Source organism: Scyliorhinus torazame, chromosome 12, assembly GCF_047496885.1.
Source record: "Scyliorhinus torazame isolate Kashiwa2021f chromosome 12, sScyTor2.1, whole genome shotgun sequence".
Classification (NCBI taxonomy): Eukaryota; Metazoa; Chordata; class Chondrichthyes; order Carcharhiniformes; family Scyliorhinidae; genus Scyliorhinus; species Scyliorhinus torazame.
Window position 1 is genome coordinate 185,674,603 of NC_092718.1, and position 20,423 is coordinate 185,695,025.

General features: G+C 43.7%; 1 protein-coding gene across 2 annotated transcripts in view; it reads right to left on the bottom strand.

The window, feature by feature from the left end:
* crcp (calcitonin gene-related peptide-receptor component protein) overlaps positions 1-20,039 on the bottom strand; it is a 144,734-nt gene extending 124,695 nt beyond the window's left edge. The window contains exons 1-3 of one of the 2 annotated variants that reach the window (XM_072469509.1): positions 19,926-20,039; positions 1,946-1,982; positions 1,313-1,411 (exon numbers count right to left, since the gene is read on the bottom strand). In XM_072469509.1, the coding sequence (XP_072325610.1) occupies positions 1,313-1,411; positions 1,946-1,982; positions 19,926-19,933 (144 nt within the window). In that variant the 5' untranslated portion in view covers positions 19,934-20,039. Of the gene's footprint in view, positions 1-1,312; positions 1,412-1,945; positions 1,983-19,774; positions 19,883-19,925 lie in introns of those variants that run through there. The other variant, XM_072469510.1, reaches the window with a different exon arrangement.
* Positions 20,040-20,423: the final 384 nt, after the last annotated feature.

Below are 20,423 nucleotides of genomic sequence, written 5' to 3' on the forward strand. Positions count from 1 at the left end.
TTGTTCATTCATTTGAAAACTTTATCCAACATTCAGAAATACAGCTTTCCTGAATCAATTTGATTTCAGGAAATCAGACTTTTAGCGGTATGCTGTTCTGGACCCCGTTGTTCCCACCTGCTTTTAAATCACAAGTCACATTTTACACTGAAATGACACTGTCACAGGTTGTTTGGCCGAACTAGTAAGTGTTGGTTTTACCCTCCATTCAAATAGTAGTCCTAATACCACGTGCCCACTAAACTCTCAGAATTTTAAACCCCTAACTTTAAAACAGTTTCTAATCAACTAGTAAATATTGACATGGTATCTCCTTGATGGATTGAAGTCCAGTGGTACTTTTTACGGTTTCATAATTTTCAATGTCAAAAGAGTTTCTTCTGCTCCATCCTAAAACTCTTACTGTGAATCTTATATCCATCTCATCTCAAGCTATTTCAATGGTTGAAGCATTTAGTTTATTTACATCTCGTATGTCAGCCAAAGCTCAGTTGGTCGCACACTTGCCTCTGTCAGAAAGTTGTGGGTTTAAATCCTAATCTAGGACTTGAGCACAAAAATCAAAGCTGACACTCCTGTGCACTATTGACAGAGTTGCTATCTTTCATATCAAGCATTAAACTTAGGTCCCTCTGCTTTCTCATGGGGATGCAAAAGATCCCGTTGCACTATTTTGAAGAGAGGTAGGGGTGTTCTCCCCTATGTATTGGGCAATATTTACTCCTCCTGCAGGACAAATAGTTACTCAAGCTCAACAAGCTCAGACTGGCCTCAGCGAAACCCTGGACTTTTCTTTGGAGCCCAGGCTCCGCTTCGTTAGGCCTGCCTGTAGTCCTAGCAGTGACCACCCCATCGCTCCCACTTGGCACTGCAGGGACTCCAGGCCATCCATTCGGCTGGGAGTTTTTTAAGGCGTGACATCCTCCCAAAATAGGGATGGAAGTCTCACCTTAAAACAATTAATGCTACTCGCAACATTAAATTGCCAAGGGCAGCCATCACTATGGATGACGGACTTTCACCACCGACCTTTCAGCTGAGTGATTGGAGACTTCGGTGCTCCGTAAAACACAGCCCATAGTCACCAACACAGATACAAAAAATACTGCAGATGCTGGAAATCTAAAATAAAACAAGGAAATACTGAAAACATTCAGCAGGTCTGACAATATCCACAGAGGGAAAAACAGAGTTAAAGTTTCAGGTCTGTGAAATGTACATCCATGATGTGCATTTTCCTGCACACGACAAGAGGTTAGGGTTTTTAAAAAGTGCAAACCTTGATAACACACAATAACTGCATTTCACCTACCTCATACATTATTGTGTTGAGATTCTGCTGACCAGCACTATGTTTCTTGTTTCCACTTTCTTTCCGTTGCTCTTTAAGATCAGTCAGAAGCTTAAAGACCTACAATGGAGAACAAGAGGATGAAAGATTGTTGATTAGTGTGGATTCTCACCTGAGATTTCAATGCATTACATTATAGGGTTGATTTAACAATCCCATTAATCTGGCAGGGGAGTTATGACTAGGTCATACAAACTAGCAACAGGATTACAATGTTACAGCTACATAGCTCCTGCCTGCACTCACTGCAAGCATTGGGCTCCTTCCTGAATGAGGAGAAAGACTCACAAAGAAAAGATGTCATCATTTTGGCTCTTCGAACAGCAGTAATGAGAAGCAAAGAAAGAAAAATTTTATATAACTTTTGCCGTGAACAATGGAGTGAGGATAGCTTAATTGGTCCCATACTTCTACTGGTCACATATGGGAATAATGGTCTGCAGAAAAGTCTGCTCATATAACAAAAGAATAGATTGCAGCTAAACAATAAGTCAAAATGGCGGATGTTACTATTAAGCAGGATTAAAATAGCTACTGTACAACAGAATTTACTTTCCAGTCATTGAAATGTACACAAAAGATTTGAAACATCACCTCATAATTACTCAGCATTGCAGCATTTGCGTCTTTTCTGAAATAGAAAAATTAGAAAGGATAACATTTTGGGTTGAAAAATGTTATGCAAAAGACAAGTTATTGAATACAGAATTGTTTGAGAGCTTCAAATTGCCATAACTGAGCAGTGGTGAGCACACCCCAGTATTCACTGGCAGCAGCTTCCATTTAGTACATACTTCACAAGGTAAAATTTCCATTGCCTGGATTTTGCAGTCAATGGAAAAGTGCCAGTTTTGTGGGCTGCATTTCACATTTCCCTGCATTAATTTGAATCTGGTGCCACGCCAACAGGATTCCCAGGTGCCCAACAACATTGATTTTATCAAGCAGGATTAGCAGTCTATCACATTGAAGTACTCTCACAGGCAGCAAACTAGTAAAATGCACTGATTATCCTCCATTTTGTTTTACTGAGAGTGAAACAAAAATTGGGGCATACTCATTCATAATAATAAGCACTTATTATCACAAGTATGAAGTTACTGTGAAAAGCCCCGAGTCGCCACATTCCGGCGCCTGTTCGGGTAAGCTGGTACGGGAATTCAACCCGCGCTGCTGGCAGTCTCTTGGATTCGGCTCTCAAACGGAGAGACCCATCCACCAGCATCACCAGAAGCAAGTAAGTCCAAGTTCAACGCTCGCTAACCGACGGACGACCTTAGCTGTACTCCTGTTACCTCTGAATCCAACAGCCTCAGATCCAAACAACGGCCATTGTTCCTCTGACTAAGTTGGTACCTGAAGTTAAGTATAGGTGTTAGTAATAGAGATAGTTTAGTTTGTAGTGTTATCGTGCATGAGTAGCTCTTACTGTGTGTAAATAAATAGTATTGACTTTGAACTAACTAACTGGTGTATTGGCTCTTTGATCAGTATTCGGGTTGAACCTTGTGGCGGTATCGAGAGATACCTGGCGACTCTGAAAGTATACACATAATTAGGATTAAGAAAGGCGACCATATTGACTGCTATATTTATAGCAAGTAAACAGGGCAACAACTGCAATGTGGACGGGACTCCAAAAATGTCAGTTTCAGAGGAAGAATCGTGACGAATGCTGATAGGTTTGCATCATTCGGACCACAAAATTCAGGTCAATATCTTGATTTTAATTCAACATCAGATATATATTGGCACTGATTATGCCAATTGAGGTCAGATTATGTAATTAAAGAATATTGTGGGAGTATTTGGGGCATTTTCAGGTTCAACATCCTGATTCTGGGCATATCTATATCATGTTTGACGAGGGGAGGTGGATTAAATAGCATAATGGAGCATGTTCGTTGCCCTGGATGTTGGCTAAAAACAAAGAAATGAAAGTAAAATTGTGTAAATAGTAAAGGAAAATATAAGGAAAGTCAAATAAAATTAAAGCTGAGTTTGGGACTCCATAACTACAGAGGGCACACATATGCAGTACCTGTGATGTTTTTGGTGGTGACATCCCTACCTGCATCAAACTCAGCCGGAAAAGACTTGCATCTCAAACTGGAAATTGCAAAAATGCTAAATCATCAGAAAACTAGGTTTTTGAAAAAAATATCAGTAATATTTAAACAGAGTATCAGATAATTATTGCATGAGATCCATGTTGGGCACCTTTCTTGGGCATTGTGTGATGTGACAATGTACTGGGTAGTTTCCTGTGTCTAACTGCTGCTGTCGGTGCAGGAAAGGGGCAGCAAGTGAGGGTTCAAGCAAGGTGGGCAAGAGGCACTCAGGTTCCGGTGGGGGGTTCAGTAAGAGACAGCAACGGGCTCAGGAGAGGGGCAGCAAGCAGGGGATGATGAAGGTTCTGGAGAGAAGCGGCAAGCAGGAGGCAGCGAGTGAGGTGGGAAGGGCTTGGGTCAGTGGTGGGAAGGCCAACATAGGCATGAATCAGTATTGCTACCAGCTTACAGGCGCACAGCAAATACATCAGCTGAGTGAAAAATTGTGCATATGTCAGCAGATGCAGTGGGGACAGAGTGCACATGCACAACTTTTCCTGTTTGGTATCAGGAGTTATGGTGTAAAATTAATCTCATGTGAAAATTTGATTACATTTTTGTTGAAGCTTAATAAATATGTGTAGAAGTTTAAGAACAAAAGGAAATCGAAGTTGAAAATATTTACCATATTAAAATGTAATTGCTATCTATGTTTCTAGGCAATGTGTAGATTAACCTTGCTATTGTATGGATTAATTTAGATATAGACATGCTATAATAAACATGCTATGATGAAAACATATTTCAGGAATTTTATTTTCATGCAAGGGTTAGCTTGTATACTGGGGAAGGTGAGTTAGTGAATTCACAAGGCATAAAGTTGATGCATGGGGCTGAAGTTAATCACGGGCTTTTACACCCAAATATTGACTCCTGGCTACTTTACCCTCCCCAACTCCAACCACTCAGAGACCAATACAATTCTGCCACTGATGCTAAGTAGAGGATTTGTTTTCTAAAGCGATTATGTTTTTTAACTTGTACGGCTACATTTGTAACAAGTGCCAGCTAAAGATGGGGGAAATCTAAACTGCTAGCTGAGCCAGGAAGAGAAAATAAATAGGACTGTGGCAAGGTTATTTGAAGCTATTGAATGGCAAGGCAGGAATTTGGGTTGAATGTTAGGGAACAACAATGTCAGGATTTGAAGAGAGTTTGGTGGTCAATGAAAGGGATTGTTGGGATGAAGCACAAATGACTCTGAATAGCAGGATGAAGGAAAAGTAAAATATTTATATTAAAGTGAAGAAGAATCTTTAGGTTTGGTAGAAGAATAATTAGGTGTAGAAGTAGTAACAAATATGAAAGAGTCACGGTAAAGTGGGAGTTTAGTGGCAGCACATGGGGGGAGGAGAAAAGTAAGCTGATCAATGCAGGAAAAAGAATGTTGCTCGTGGTGAGGTAGAGGCAGCAAAACCTACAGAAGGAAGTGGATGAGTGGAGGAATTCGAGAGGAATGTCCCACTGCATGGAGTGGGAACAAGAGAAGCATAAGAGCAGTAATAATAATAATAATCACTTATTATCACAAGTAGGCTTCAATGACGCTACTGTGAAAAGCCCCTCGTCGCCACATTCGGTGCCTGTTCGGGGAGGCTGGTACGGGAATTGAACCCGCGCTGCTGGTCTTGTTCTGCATTACAAGCCAGCTATTTAGCCCACTGTGCCGGTAAGTAGACTGTTTTAAGGAGTGCAGTGCTGTTCCACAGCAGCAACAGCTGGCACAGAAAAGTGAGAAAGGGGAGCAATAGAGGGTAGCAGAAGAAAAAAGCACAGGAGAAGGCAGTGGGAAGAGAAAGTATGGAGGTAGCAAATTACTCCAGTAAAGAGCAGTGAGTAGGAGGAGGCACAGGCATAGTAGGTACAGATGAAAGTGGGTGAGATGAAAGCAATACTTCCCCTCTATTTCCCAGAGGAATAAAAAATTAATGCAATGCTTTCTCGCATTATAAAACCCAATCTGTTTAAATACTGAGATTTCCTACATTGGGAATTCCCTACAAGGAACCTAACCTGCATTAGAAAAAACTGGGTTCCTATTGTGTGTCAACATTTTATGTAATATTAGTAACTTGAATGTTTTTGAAGTGCTTAAAAACAGAAATTTAAAGCCAGTTCACACTTCCAGCAGGACTAGCACTAGGAGTAACACAGGAAAGTCAAAAGAAAAAGCACCAGTGCCATCTACCTTAGAGATGGGAGAGTTCAAAGGTAAGTGAAAAACATATCATTTAACTGCAACACCCAGTAAGATGAACATAGCATTAGAGATTATTAATTGTCATGTGAGGGTCCCTTTAAGAAAAGTGTGTTTTATCAAATGGCTGTAGTGATGTCACTGTGTGGGTGGAGCTGGGCTGTGATCTGCACATAGAATAAGCATGTATGTTGAGAATTGCATGCATTTCAACAACTTGCAATTTAAATAGTGTCTTTAACTTAGCAAACCATCTATGGATGGCCTTTTGGCACAGGGAAAGCGCAAATCGAGGAGGTAAAGCGGAGGTGGGAGGAGGAGCTGGGCATGGAGTTTGGATGGGGTAGGGTGTGGAATAAGATTATACACCTGGTCAATGCAACATTGTCCTGTGCCAGGATGAGCTTGGTACAGTTCAATGTGGTGCATAGGGTCCATATTACGTGGGCACGGATGAGTGGGTTCTTTGCGGAGGTAGAAAATAGGTGCGAGAGATGTGAAGGGGGGCTGGCAAATCATGTCCACATGTTTTAGTCATGTCCGCAATTAGTGGGGTTCTGGGACACGATATTCAAAACATCATCGAAGATTGTGGGGGTGGAGATGTTACCGGGCCCTCTGGTGGCAATCTTTGGAGTGTCGGAATTGCCAGAGCTGTTGAAGGGGGGGGGGGGGGGGGCTGGTGTAGTGGCTTTTGCCACGCTGAACACCCAGTGACAAATTCTACCGGAATGGAGGTCGGTGGAGCCGCGGAGGGAGTCGGCATGGTTGGGGGATGTTGCAGAGTTCATTAAACTGGAGAAGACCTAAACCAGGTCTCTACACTCGGGGCTTCGAGTCCCTCCACATTAACAAGATCTGTACTCCGTACTACCAGGGAGGCAAAGGGCAGCCTCTTTCACCCCCTGAACTCCCAGCTCTTCCGACACTCCAAAGATCGCTACCTCCGGACTCTGCACCACCCGTGTTTTTAGCACCATGGACATTGCGTTAGCAAAACCCTGCCAAAACCCTCTAAGCTTCGGGCAACCCAAAACATGTGGACATGATTTGCTGGGCTTCACACCTATCTCCCACCCCGAAAAACCTGTTCATCCTAGCCGCTGCCATGTGTGCCCGATGCTTTGCCTTAAATTATCAGGCTGAGTCTGGCACATGATGAGGAGGTATTAACCTTGCTTAGGGCATCCGCCATAGACCCGCCTCCATCTCTCCTCCTAGCTCATCCTCCCACTTGCCCTTAAGCTCCTCCACCGGAGTTTCCTCCGCCTCCAAAAGCTCCTGGTAAATATCTGATACATTCCCCTCTCCCACCCAAGTACTGGACACTACTCTATCCTGTATCCCCCATGGCAGCAGCAGCGGAAAGGCCGGCACCTGTTTTCTCAGGAAGTCTCGCACCTGCAAATACATTAACCTGTTCCCTGCTGGCAATTCAAATTCATCCTCCAAGGTTTTCAAGCTGGGAAAGCTCCCATCTATAAATAGATCCCCCATCCTGCTAATTCCTGCCCTTTGCCAACTCCGGAACCCAACATCTTGCCTACCCGGTACAAACCGATGATTATTATAAATCGGGGTCCAAACCAATGCTCCCTCCACTCTCTTACATCTCCTCCATTGCCCCCAGATTCTCAGAGCTGCCACCATCACCGGACTTGTGGAATATCGAGCCGGCAAGAACGGAAGAAGTGTCTTTGCACGACGCTGCCTCCATCTGCTCCCATGCCGAACACTCCTCCACTACCCACTTCCTAATCATGGCTATATTAGCCACCTAGTAGTAATTGCAGAAGTTCGGCAGCGCCAACCCCCCCCCCCCCCCCCTCGACTGCACTCCAGCAACACTTTCTTTGCTGGGGGGTTTTACCCGCCCACATAACCTTATTCACCCGCTTGAAAAAGGCCGTAGGGATGAAGATGGGGAGGCACTGAAAGACAAACAGAAATCTGGAGTGGACCGTCAATTTCACGGTCAGTACCCTCCCCGCCAGTGATAGCGGGAGCATGTCCCATCTCTTAAAGTCCCCTTCCATTTGTTCTATCAACCAGGATAGGTTTAACTTGTGCAGTGCCTCCCATACCTGGGCCACCTGGATTACCAGATATCGAAAGCTCTTCCCTACCATTCTAAGCGGAAGCTCTCCCAGTCTCTTCTCCTGTCCTCATGCCTGGATCGCAAACATCTCGCTTTTCCCCATGTTCAATTTATACCCTGAAAAATTGCCAAATTCCCCCAGGATTCGCATTACTTCCCCCATCCCCTCCAACGGGTCTGAAATATACAAGAGCAGGTCATCCACGTAAAGCGAGACCCGGTGCTCCACTGCCCCCCCCCCCGAACCAGCCCTTTCCAGTTCCCAGAGGCTCTTAACGCCATGACCAATGGCTCTATGGCCAGAGCAAACAGTAACGGGGAGAGGGGGCACCCTTGCCTCGTCCCTCGGTGTAGTTTAAAGTGCCCCGTCCTTAGCCGGTTCGTACACACACTCACTATTGGTGCCTGATAGAGCAACCGCACCCAGTCAATAAAGCCCTCACCCAACCCAAACCTTCCCAGCGCCTCCCACAGGTAATTCCACTCCACCCGATCAAAAGCCTTCTCCGCATCCATCGCTACCACCACCTCCACCTCTTCTTCTGAGGGCATCATAATAACATTTAAAAGCCTTCGAACATTGGCCTCGAGTTGCCTGCCCTTCACAAATCCAGTCTGGTCTTCCCTTATTACCCCCAGGACACAGTCCTCTATCCTGGTGGCCAGTATCTTAGCCAGCAGTTTGGCATCCACATTCAGTAGAGAAATTGGCACGTATGACCCGCATTGCTCCGGATCCTTCTCCCGTTTCAGGATCAATGAAATGGAGGTCTGCGACGTTGTTTTGTGGGGGGGGCGGGGGGGGGAGGAGGAGGAGGAGGACTCCCTTCTCTCTTGCTTCATTAAATGTCCTCACCAGCAGTGGGCTCAATATCTCTGAAAACTTCTTATAGAATTCCACCGGGTAGCCGTCAGGCCCCGGTGCCTTGCCTGACTGCATGCCCTCCAGCCCCTTGATTATTTCCTCAATCTCAATTGGGGCTCCCAGCCCTTCCACCAGATCCTCATCTAATCTAACCTCAGGAACCTCAACTGATCCAAAATCTGCCTCATCCCCTCCACCCCAGCCGGGGGTTCCGACTCATATAATTTACTATAGAAGTACTTAAACACCTCGTTCATCCCGCTGAGTCCAGGGCAGTATTCCCGCCTCTACTCTTTACTTTGCCTATCTCCCTGGCCGCCTCCCTTTTCCTGAGCTGGTGCGCCAACATTCTGCTTGCCTTTTCCCCGTATTCATAAATCGCCCCCCTTGCCTTCCTCAACTGTTCCGCCGCTTTCCCTATGGTCAACAGCCCAAACTCCACCTGTAACCTCCACCTCTCCATCAGTCGCCCCATGTCCGGGGCCTCCGAGCATCTCCTGTCCACCTGGAGTTTCTCCTCCACTAATCTATCCCTCTCAGCCCGTTCCACCTTTTCTCTGTGGGCCCGTATCGAGATTAATTCCCCTCTGACTACTGCCTCAAAGCTTCCCAGACCGTCGCTGCAGAGACCTCCCCTGTATCATTTGTTTCCAGGTAGTTCTGGATGGACTTGTTAACCCGCCCACAGATCGCTCCTCCCTGTCCTGGATTTTGACCGGTCCAATTCCGGATCAATGACTGTGTTAAAGTCTCCTCCCATGATCAGGTTATGTGACTCTAAGTCTGGGATCTTACCTAACACCCGCCTCATAATTCCACATCGTCCCAATTCGGAGCACATATGTTCACAAGTACCACCCGTACCCCCTCCAGCTTCCCACTTACCATTATGTACCTACCCCCCTTGTCTGACACGATTCTTCCTACCTCGAATGCCACTTGTTTGTTGATCAAGATTGCTACCCCCCTGGTCTTTGAGTTCAGCCCTGAGTGGGTATCTTGGGATTTTAGACAAACAAAACTGACTATGGATATAATAATAATCTTTATTGTCACAAGTGGGATTACATTAAAGCTGCAATGAAGCTACTGTGAAAAGTCCCTCGTCGCCACGTTCTGGCGCGTGTTTGGGTACAGAGAGGGAGAATTAAAAATGTCCAATTAATCATGTCTTTCGGGACTTGTGGGAGGAAACCAGAGCACCTCATGGAGGAAACCCACGCAGACACAGGAAGAATGCGCAGACTCTATGCAGACCCCACACAGACAGTGACCGAAGCCGGGAATCAGGCCTGGGACCTTGGAGGCAACAGTGCTACCCACTGTCAAGCACAGATAACGTCTTCAAGGTTGACTGGACTGCTCGCATCTGTCATCAGCAGAAGGTTAACAGGAGATTGTGGGTGCAAGGGAGGGAAGCGTAACAACAGATGTTCCTTGCATTAAGTTTAGCTCATAAGTGTTAAGAAGAAGCAATTACCTTTAACTTCTGTATTAGAGCTAAACTCTGTGTAACAGTATGTGATTAATTTGAAATAGTACAATTCTTTCGATCATTATTATTCAACACTACAAACAGTGCTTATTGCTATGCACTTATATTCACTCGGTATAACTTTAAGTGCAACTTGCATTGTAACCTTCCTGTATTAATACTTTGTAATATTCTGTAAGTTCTAAGCCTTTACCATATTATCCTTTGTTTTCAAAGTAAAGTGACCCATTCCAAGTTCCAACACCCACAGTGAGGACAGGACCTCCAAAGGAATCACAGATAAGGATTTGATTTAATGAGGAGTTTGTACCAATTAGGCAAATCCCGGGGCGACATGCTCAAGACACCACTCCTACAGACATCACAGCGTACTACCCCCATCCTGAACCAATGGGCAGGAAGGAGGCCATAAAACCTCCCTTTGATCCTTGCAAGCAACTAACAGAAACAACTTTTAATGTGATGGATGGTCCCACAAGTAACTGACATCTTAGAGGGCCAGCCAGGGGGTTAATAAGAAATAATATCAATAGATAAACCTAAGCATCGATAAACCAATTAGGAACTGATCATGCACACCTAGACCAATCAGAGATTGATCACTCAGCCCTTGAGCCAATGGAGAATTGGCCTCGCCTCACTTTGGCCAATCAAAAAATAATAACATCATTGGTCATGCTGTGGGTTGTGGCTTGCAAAGGGTTCATTAAGAGCAGGTTTCAGTGAACAAGGCACACACCGTTTGAAAGTGAAGTTTGCAGAACCTGCTGTCCACAGGGAAGCAAAAGCCCCATCACAGTTACAAGAAGAGAACGGAAGGCAGGTGTCGCCCTACACCCTAAGCTGAACAGGAAAGCAAGAGCTGTAGTACGCCCATCAATTCACTGCCCTGCTTTATTAAATATTGTTTTATAACTTAAGTAAAGTTTCCTGAGTTACTACACCGGATTGACTCCTGATGCCTTTTTTGGTTAAAGTTTCAAATAAATAAAATTGAATTTAAGTTCAAATGATAACAAGAACCTACAGAGGGTATGCCATTTGAATTGTCAAACAGCTGGTGATATTAGCTGCAATAGAAGCATGTCACTGTGAAGAAATCCTCAGCACCCAGATTTTAATTGCTTCATCACTGGTGGCCAAGCCTTCAGGTGCCAAGGCCCTTCATCCTTAAACTCTTTCTACCTCTCTTTCTTTCAGATGGTCCTTAAAATCTACTTCTTTGATCGAACTTTTGGCCTTCATCCCGAGTAGCACTTTATGGAGGGGTGTCTAACTTTGCTTTATAACTATCCTGTGAAGTGCCCTGGAGCATTTTATTAGGTTATAGGGGTCACAAATACAAGCTGCTATACGTATCTTCTTCATTGACCAGGCAGACTTTATTGTTGATTTTCAACCTAATGATGCTCGTAAAGAGAAACATTTTTTTTTAAAAAAGCTTCCTTGGATTCTCCTCCTCAAGACAACAATGTACGTATAAGAAATGTACCAAATAAGTAAATTTCTGTCATAATGTGTGCCAATATTGTAGGCAGTCAAGATGAAGTTGCTCACTGTTAGAAAAACTAAGAAGGTCAACAACCATTCCTTCAAATCCAGCATCAAGCAAATTTCAAAGCTCAAGATAACCTCACCAACAATTGCGGAGTGGCTGAGAAAGGCATTCAAGATGCAGCAGTCAAAACATTGTAATTGTTCTGGACAGCTGAAAAGCAGTGATTTTTCTGCCTCAAAACATGTCATTGGTATATGATGTAGTTACAAACTTGAACCATTACAGGGGAGCAGAATGGTAGATCAAATTTGATGTGACATTGGCAATTGAAGTATAGAGCACAACTTCATCTCCCTGGTGCAATGGAAGAAATTGCTTGGCAACTGCCTTAAGTAAAATTTGCTGATTTCATTAAAGAAAGCCCACTGGCCTGGTTTTTACAATCAGTGATCAACAATTGGTGCTCACTTTACATTACATTAAATTGGTTCACAGACATTCTGTGAGATTTTAACCTGCGATTTGTGGTCATTAGAAAGTCAAAACAGTGCGCTGCCCCCGACGTGAGATTTGGGACTTGTGCAAACAGAACAAGCAACAACACGTCTCCTTAACCAATCGGATTTTAGAATCCTTACTGAGGCATCTAGAAGCTAAAACAGGAAGTACAAGTTAGAATAGTTTTAATGTAAAACTATGTGCAGAAAGAAAATTGGAGAGAAAAAAACGAGAGAGATGGAAGAGACAGAAAGGAATTTTAAAAAAGTTATTTTGTTTTTAAAAATATCAATAATTAAAATCTGAAGGAATGAAACTTCACACCGTAAGGGCCCTTCCTGTTGATTAACTTAGTTTCTATTTATTTTATTTTGTCTTTTATCATTTTTGGCCCATGGATCATTAATGGAGACATACCTTTAAGTTGAGCAGAGAAAGTAAGGAACTCAAAGTATCAAAATAATACACTTGTGTTATGAAGTTTGTATTTTGGGCAGAAGAACCCAGACTTTATGGCACCCAAGAGATTAGAAGGGTTTGTTTCGATTTGTTGGTTGGTCACCAATAGATTGGCCAGGGACAGTATTCTGCCTGGCAACCAACAGCAATTGGGTGTGGTTTTTTCAGGGAAAACCTGAGAGAAGCGACTGGACCCTCAAGGTGGAAGCAGCTCTCTCTCTCTGCTTTGCTGCCTACTGTCTGAAGGTTCGAGACCCTGAAAGAAGAAGGTGTCTTTCTCTTTCAAATGCTGGCTGAGTCTCTACAGTGAGAGTCTGCAGTGAAAATCATTATAAGTTGAAAGAAAAAATAACATCCATCTGAAAGCCGAGACTGAAGAAGACATGCATCTGAAACAAAGACTCTTATCCTTTTACTTTCATCATTATTTTACACCCTTCTTTCCAGTGTGTGTGTGTGTATAATGTATATATGAGGGTGGGGCGAGTTAAAGGGTGGGGTTAGAGATTAGATAGTAGTTAACAAGTTGTATTTGTTGCATATTTAATTATAGTTAGTTAATAATAAAATATTAATTGTGTTTAAATTCACAAACCTGGTGACTGTAGTTATTGGGCCATCGAAGACATCAGGTATTTAAAAATAAAAGTCAATTTCAATCATATTGTGACTCTGGGTCAAGAGGGGCTGGAATTTGTATATGGGGAAACCCAATGTATAAGTTTTGTATAATTTTTGACTGTTGTGTTTGCGTTTCTTTCTTTTTGTTACTGGGGGGGGGGTTTGTTAAAAATGTTGTTGGAAAATTTGAATAAACATATCTTTTTAAAAAAGAGGGGCTGGAATTGACTGTGCAATGGCCCAAGGGACGGGGGGGTGGGGTGTCAACACTTATAAAAGTGAACGTTGAGTGCCAGTATTTTCTGTTTTTGTTTCAGATTCCAGCATCAACAGCTATTTTCTTTTATCTCTCTGAGGTATTGGGATAGTGAAACCTGTAGAGGCATGGGGAAACTTGGACAGCATCTTCCTGACTTCTGTATTTAACTGCACCTGTGCAGATCACTATACTACTTGCAAACTCTAGGCTAATGCTCGCAATTGCTGTCTGATATACCCACTTCATAACGATGAGTACTGATAACCGGGCCATCGACATACAAAACTTACCTTCTTCTCCATGACCCCATTTCTGCTCCATGACCCCATTTCTATTAAACTGATTATCCAGGTTATGCTAGCTGACACTGTAAATGGTTTCCTTTCCTCAAATACTATCTCCTTCCATTTCAAACAACGGTCATCATTGCATGCTGATAAACCAACCAGATCAGGCAAGGAGAGCAGGTTCCTTACCCAAAGGGGAATGGTGATGTGACAAATGGAGGATTTTAGGAATATTGGCATCTACATATTGGGACAAGCTAAGTGATAAAAGTCTGGGGTTGTGTGTTTAACTGCAGTGGTCATGTTTTTAAAAAAGGTGAAATTGACCAGAGAAATGTGGTTTGACTGGGGAAGTGCCTGGGGAGTTAACGTGCTTTTGCAGCCTGCAGAGATAATTTGTTTTATAGCTTGGGGATATGAGGTCATTGCTCAGAGCAGTAATGCAGAGAGGCAGATTATTTTTGGAGAAGCTTTGGGAGAGAGAGGAGATGATTTCTGATCTGCCTGAAACTGAGTCCACCATTCTCTCACAGTAGATAGTTATAAAAGAGCAGTAATCTGTAAAGCAGAAGTCTTAGCTGGGTACAAGGAAGAAGCTGAAACATACCAGGTGAACCAGATTTGAAGACCTTCAGCCAGAGACTGAAGGAGTTCCAACAGGAACCAAATTGATTTTATAAAGCAGGTATTATCTTATGCCCTGCTAATTTTAAGATAGATTGAGAGCTGTATGTTTCTTTTCTTGTTGTTTAATGGGAAATTGAGTAGTAGTGTTGAGGGGTCATTGTAAACTGTTCTTTTCAGATGTGTAGTTAAAAAGTTTTATATTGTATTCATAATAAAGTTTTAGTTTAGAAATACCAAAGCCCTATTTTTTCATGCAAACATTCCTAGAGCGAATTATTCTTTCCACACAGTCTTACAAATAAACTCCAATATTGGGGTTTTGGTCCTGTATCCGAGCCAGGGATCGTAATATGAAGCATTTCAGGTTTTCCGATTGACAGCATTTTATTAAACCGAATTAAAATTCTCAATGGTAGAATTTGAACTCAAGTTTCCTGGATTATTACTTTAGGGCCTTGACATCAAGGCAATATTTGTGTAAGTATGGTTGTTGGTGGTCAATCATCTCAGTTCCAGGACTTCACAGCAGGAGATCCTCAGAGTAGTGTCCTAGATCCAACCATCTTCAGCAGCTTCCTTCCATCATAAAGTCAGGAGTGGGAAAGTTTGCTGATGAATGCACAATGTTCAGCAGCATTCGAGACTCAGAGACTAAAGCAGTCCATGTCCAAATGCAGTAAGACTTGGACAATTTCCAGGTTTGGGCTGAAAGGTGAAAAGTATCATTCGGGCCACACAAGTGCCAGGCAATGACCCTCTCCAACAAGAGAGAATCTATATACTGGCACTACATAAAAGCACAATTGCTATTAGCTGGTTTAGCTCAGTGGGCTAGCCAGCTGGTTTGTAATGCAGAACAAGGCCAGCTGCGTGGGTTCAATTCCCGTACCAGCTGAGAATTTGGAATTCTCCCTTCTGTGTACCCGAACAGGCGCCGAAATGTGGCGACTAGAGACTTTTCACAGGAACTTCATTGCAGTGTTAATGTAAGCCTACTTGTGACAATAAAAGATTATTGTCTGTCAACATTTAATACAATGGACTGCATCAATAAGTCAAAGAAAGACTGTAATAAAAGATTTCATTAAAAATAAGCAACTACCTCTGCCCTTTAACTTTTGTATCTTTCATTAATACGATCCCTTTTTAATATAAAATATAAACATTTTAAGATAATTTAGAGACAAATATTTATTTTAGCACTTGTGCCCAATGCTTTCTCATTTTCAAAGAACATTAAATATTAAAGTTTTAGCTGGAAACTGAGATTTATTAAATGTGGGTTTCACTATATCAGATATGTTTAAGGCCACTTTTGCTGCCAACTCAGTGCATGCAGCGCTATAGCAATTTACGCCCTGATAACATTGCAAGCGAGATCAGAACTCTACTCATTCCCCCATCCTCACATGATACTCGTGTCTCCATTCAGTTTCTCTATATTTTTAACGCAAAATTTAAACTTGTAGCAGTCCTAATGAAAACTGAAACCGAAGAACTAAAATTAAATTAATAATCATAAGGTGTAAAGGAATTAGGACACGAAAAGATTTGTTTCTTGGGGGTCGTTCTGTGGGATTGAAGGAGCTGGGAGGAAGTATGGGCTGAAGCAGTGGGAAAAATTTAGATACATGCAGGTTCGAAACTTTGCCAGAAAGGAGATACAGAGCTTCCCAGAAGAACCGGCTTCCACATTGCTGGAGGAGGTGTTGACGACAGGGAGAGTGGAGAAGTGGGTAGTATCAGTTTACGGGGCTATTTTGGAGGAGAAGAAGGCAAAGTGGGAGGAAGAGTTGGGAGAGGGTATGGAGGAAGGGTTCTGGTGTGAGGTGCTCCGGAGGGTGAACGCCTCCACCTCGTGTGCGAGGTTGGGGCTGATGCAGCTGAAGGTGGTATATAGAGCACACCTTACAAGGGCGAGGATGAGCCTGCTCTTTGAGGGGGTAGAAGATGCGTGTGAACATTGGGGGGGGGGCAAACCACGTTCATATGTTTTGGTCCTGTCCAAAGCTGGAGGATTACTGGAAGGAGGTTTTAGGGTCATCTCTAAAGTGGTGCACGTGAAACTGGACCCGGAGCCTTGGGAGGCCATATTCGGGGTGTCGGACCAGCCAGGGTTGGAAACGGGCACGGAGGCAGATGTTGTAGCCTTCGCCTTGTTGATCGCCCGACGGCGGATCTTGTTAGGGTGGAGATTAACCTCTCCACCCTGTGCCCTGGCGTGGCGGGGGGACCTGCTGGAATTCTTGACGTTTGAAAAGGTCAAATTTGAACTGAAGACAAGGATGGAGGGGTTCTACAATTCATGGGTGTTATTCATTATGCACTTTTGAGAATTGGATCCCATCGAACATTGGGGGGGGGGGGGGGGGTGCTGGGAGGCTTGGGGGGAGAGGGACTGTATGTGTTAATGGTGACTATGGGTGATTCCTGATTCCTTTTTGTCATTTATTTATGTTAACATGCGGGCTAATGCCTGGGGTTTGGTGGGAGGATGGGATCATTGTTATTGATATGGGGATTGACATTAGATTTGTTACTGATTATTGTTGGGTGTAAATTTGGGAGAAAATGTGAAAAAGGAGAATAAAAAATATTTTTTAAAAAACAATCATAAGGCGTGGGTTGTGGAACCAGAAAGACCTATCCTATTTTATTCAGAACAACATCATAGAATTTACAGTGCAGAAGGAGGCCATTCGGCCCGTCGAGTCAATACTAATTTTCACCTGGTGATTTCTTTTAGCTTTATCTTTTTCTATGGCATGTTTTTTACAAACCCTGACTGCTCACACATCAATACCTGAAACAAATTGCTATATTCTGCACCATTTCTACTTTTTAATCTAAAGTCAAGTACAACCCACCGTTTTCTCTTACACAATCTGCATCATACATAGTTTTGATAACAATAACCATGGAAACATGTGACTTTACTTTCCAACGTTGTTAATTCGAGCTGCGTTTGCTGCTGACATGTCTGGCCAATTACATCATTGGTTTTCTGTGCAAGCACAGAAAAATGCACATGTGCAGATGGGTATCGCCAGCCATCTCACATTGGCAGGAGACACAATGTAATTTTAAACATACTGCTGTATATACAGTGGTAGGGGTGTTGCACCTACTGCCAGTAGATGGTGAATGAAATACACAAAGCAGGAATTGGTTTTCTATCTTCACTGATCAGAGTTTGATTGATCGGAGTGCTTTGTGGTGGAGAATCCAATCATCAAAATAAAGTTTCAAAACTCTCAGCTGGTTATCTGCATTAATTTTTTTTTTTTTAAACGAACATATGAATTAGGATGATTCGGCCACTTGGCCTTTCCAGCCTGCTCTGCCATTCAATAAGATCATGGCTGATCTGATTGTAACCTCAACCACACATACCTGCCTACCCCCAATATCCTTCCACTTCTTTGTTAATCAAGAATCTATCGAGCTCTGCCTTAAAAATATTCAAAGACTCTGCTTCCACTACCTTTTGAGGAAGAAAGTTCCAGAGCCTCACAACCCTCTGAGAAAAGATTTCTTCTCATCTGTCTCATAATCTCCCTACTTTTGTAATCAATTCCCCTCACAATAAATGACAATATTCCATTAACTTTCCTAATTACTTGTTTGAGGCAAAAACCTACAAAACCTGATTGTACTTGCTGTTGATGTCAATTGTATTATAGAATCATAGAATTTACAGTGCAGAAGGTGGCCATTTGGCCCACCGAGTCTGCACCAGCTCTTGGAAAGAGCACCCTATCCAAGCCCACACCTCCCCCTATCCCCATAACCCAGTAACCCCACCCAACCCGAAGGGCAATTTTGGGCACTAAGGGCAATTTAGCATGGCCAATCCACCAACTGTTGTTGCTGTACTTGCTGTTCATGTCAATTTTAAGATTTATATTTACTCTTTCAGAAATCAATTATCAATAATTATAAATGTATGCATTTACTTACAGATATTAAACGCTTAATTTATAAAAGGAATCATAAATCAAATCTGACCTCATGATTTTGTACTTAAATTCCCACCTTACTCTTATGTAGCAAGCCATCAGATCCCTCTAATCTTCTTCAGTTTCCTCTGACTCTTTAAAATTTCTCCAAATACCAGTAATGCCACCTTCCTCAACAAAGACTGAAATGTTCATGTGAATAGGTCTCAATTTGATTCATGGGGATAACCCTTAGTTTTGTTATTTTAGAAATACCTCTAAACCCAGGACATAATCTTAACAACTTGTCTTTCCACATTGGTGCTCGTGCAGAGACACAAATCAAAGCAGCAGGGGAGGGGACCCTCTGAACAGCAGGAAAGAGATTCTAGAAGCAGCTGAGAGAATGCAAAAACATGGTTAGAAAGGGTCTTAAAGACACTTGAAAACAGGAAGGGAGGTAACAAGATACAGACGTATGGGAAACAAGTGACCATCACTGATAGCGAGATTACTGGGGGAAAAAGGGCGATAAGAGGCCATGAAGAAACTTGAAGGCCAAGAGTTGGCCAAAGTTGCAAAAAGGTATTGTGATTACATCTTGTTGTCTCACCCCAACCTGTGTCATCTTTGCACAACATCTCTCCTCTGTAGTCCAATGTAATGCTCTGCTTAGGTTCATAGAGTTCATAGAATTTACAGTGCAGAAAGAGGCCATTCAGCCCGTCGAGTCTGCACCAGCCCTTGGAAAGAGCACCCTACTTAAGCCCTCCCCGCCTCCACCCTATGCCCCTTTATCCCCTTAACCCAACCTAACCTTTTTGGACACTAAGGGCAATTTAGAATGACCATTCCACCTAACCTGCACATCTTTGGACTGTGGGAGGAAACCGGAGCAGCCGGAGGACGCCCACGCAGACACGGGGAGAACATGCAGACTCCGCACAGACAGTGACCCAAGCCGGGAATCGAACCTGGGACCCTGGAGCTGTGAAGCAGCTGTGCTAACCACTATACTACCGTGCTGCTCAACTTGTTGCACCATTGGCATCACTTGTCAATAGCCTCTCCTCCACGATTGTTGCACCATCGGCATTACTTATCAATAGCCTCTCCTCCACACCAGTCATCACATTCTCACCGTGTCTGCGTGGGTTTCCTCCGGATGCTCCGGTTTCCTCCCACAAGTCCCGAAAGACACGCTGTTAGGTAATTTGGACATTCTGAATTCTCCCTCAGTGTACCCGAACAGGCGCCGGAATGTGGCGACTAGGGGACTTAATTGCAATGTAAATGTAAACCCACTTGTGACAATAAAGATTATTGTTATAACTAAGTATCGATTTGAAGTACCGGATCTTGACACCCAGCTACTTGGTAAAGTTTCCCTCTATCCCCAAGGGAATTTTCACAGGTTTGGGGGGGGGGTTAGGCCCAGAAAGGTGTTCGAAAGGCCGCCTGAACATTTACCGAGGTCACGCTGAGCAGGAGAGCGCCCGGGCGCGAGTGGAACCCGAGCGCGGGAGTTGAGGATTCTGTTCAGGTTAAACACCGCCGTCAATTATGTGACACCTAATATCGTTCCCCCAAATAAAACTGAAGCCAAATCATGAAGACTTACACCTCCATCCTGCCTGGGCGCCACTGCTAAAGATTCCTGACGGACACCGCCGCCTGAATGTTCGTTCCGGCCTGACAACCGGTCCCTCCAAATGGAAAGGAATGACTGACTGGCTGAGATTTCAACCTCCAAAGGGGGCGGGGAGGTGGGATTTCTCTTTGGACGGGGAGGAGATGCCAGGCCAGGCTGTAACTTGCTTTTCCACGTTGGTTCTCATGTACAAGAGACACACATCATGGGGTGGGGTGGGTGACTGAGCACCATCCTGGAAAGGCAAGTTGTTAAAATTATGCCCTGGGTTCAGATACATTGAGGGGGCGGAATTCTCCGGTTGCCAGAATTCATTTTTCCGGCTGGCGGCGTCACCCGCCAGCGGGTTTCCCGGCGGCGTGGGGTGGTTTCAATGAGAATACCATTGACAAGCGGCGGGAAGATTGAATCTTGCCGCCAGCGAACGGCGCACCGCCGGGAAACACGCAGCTGGGGGACCGGAGAATC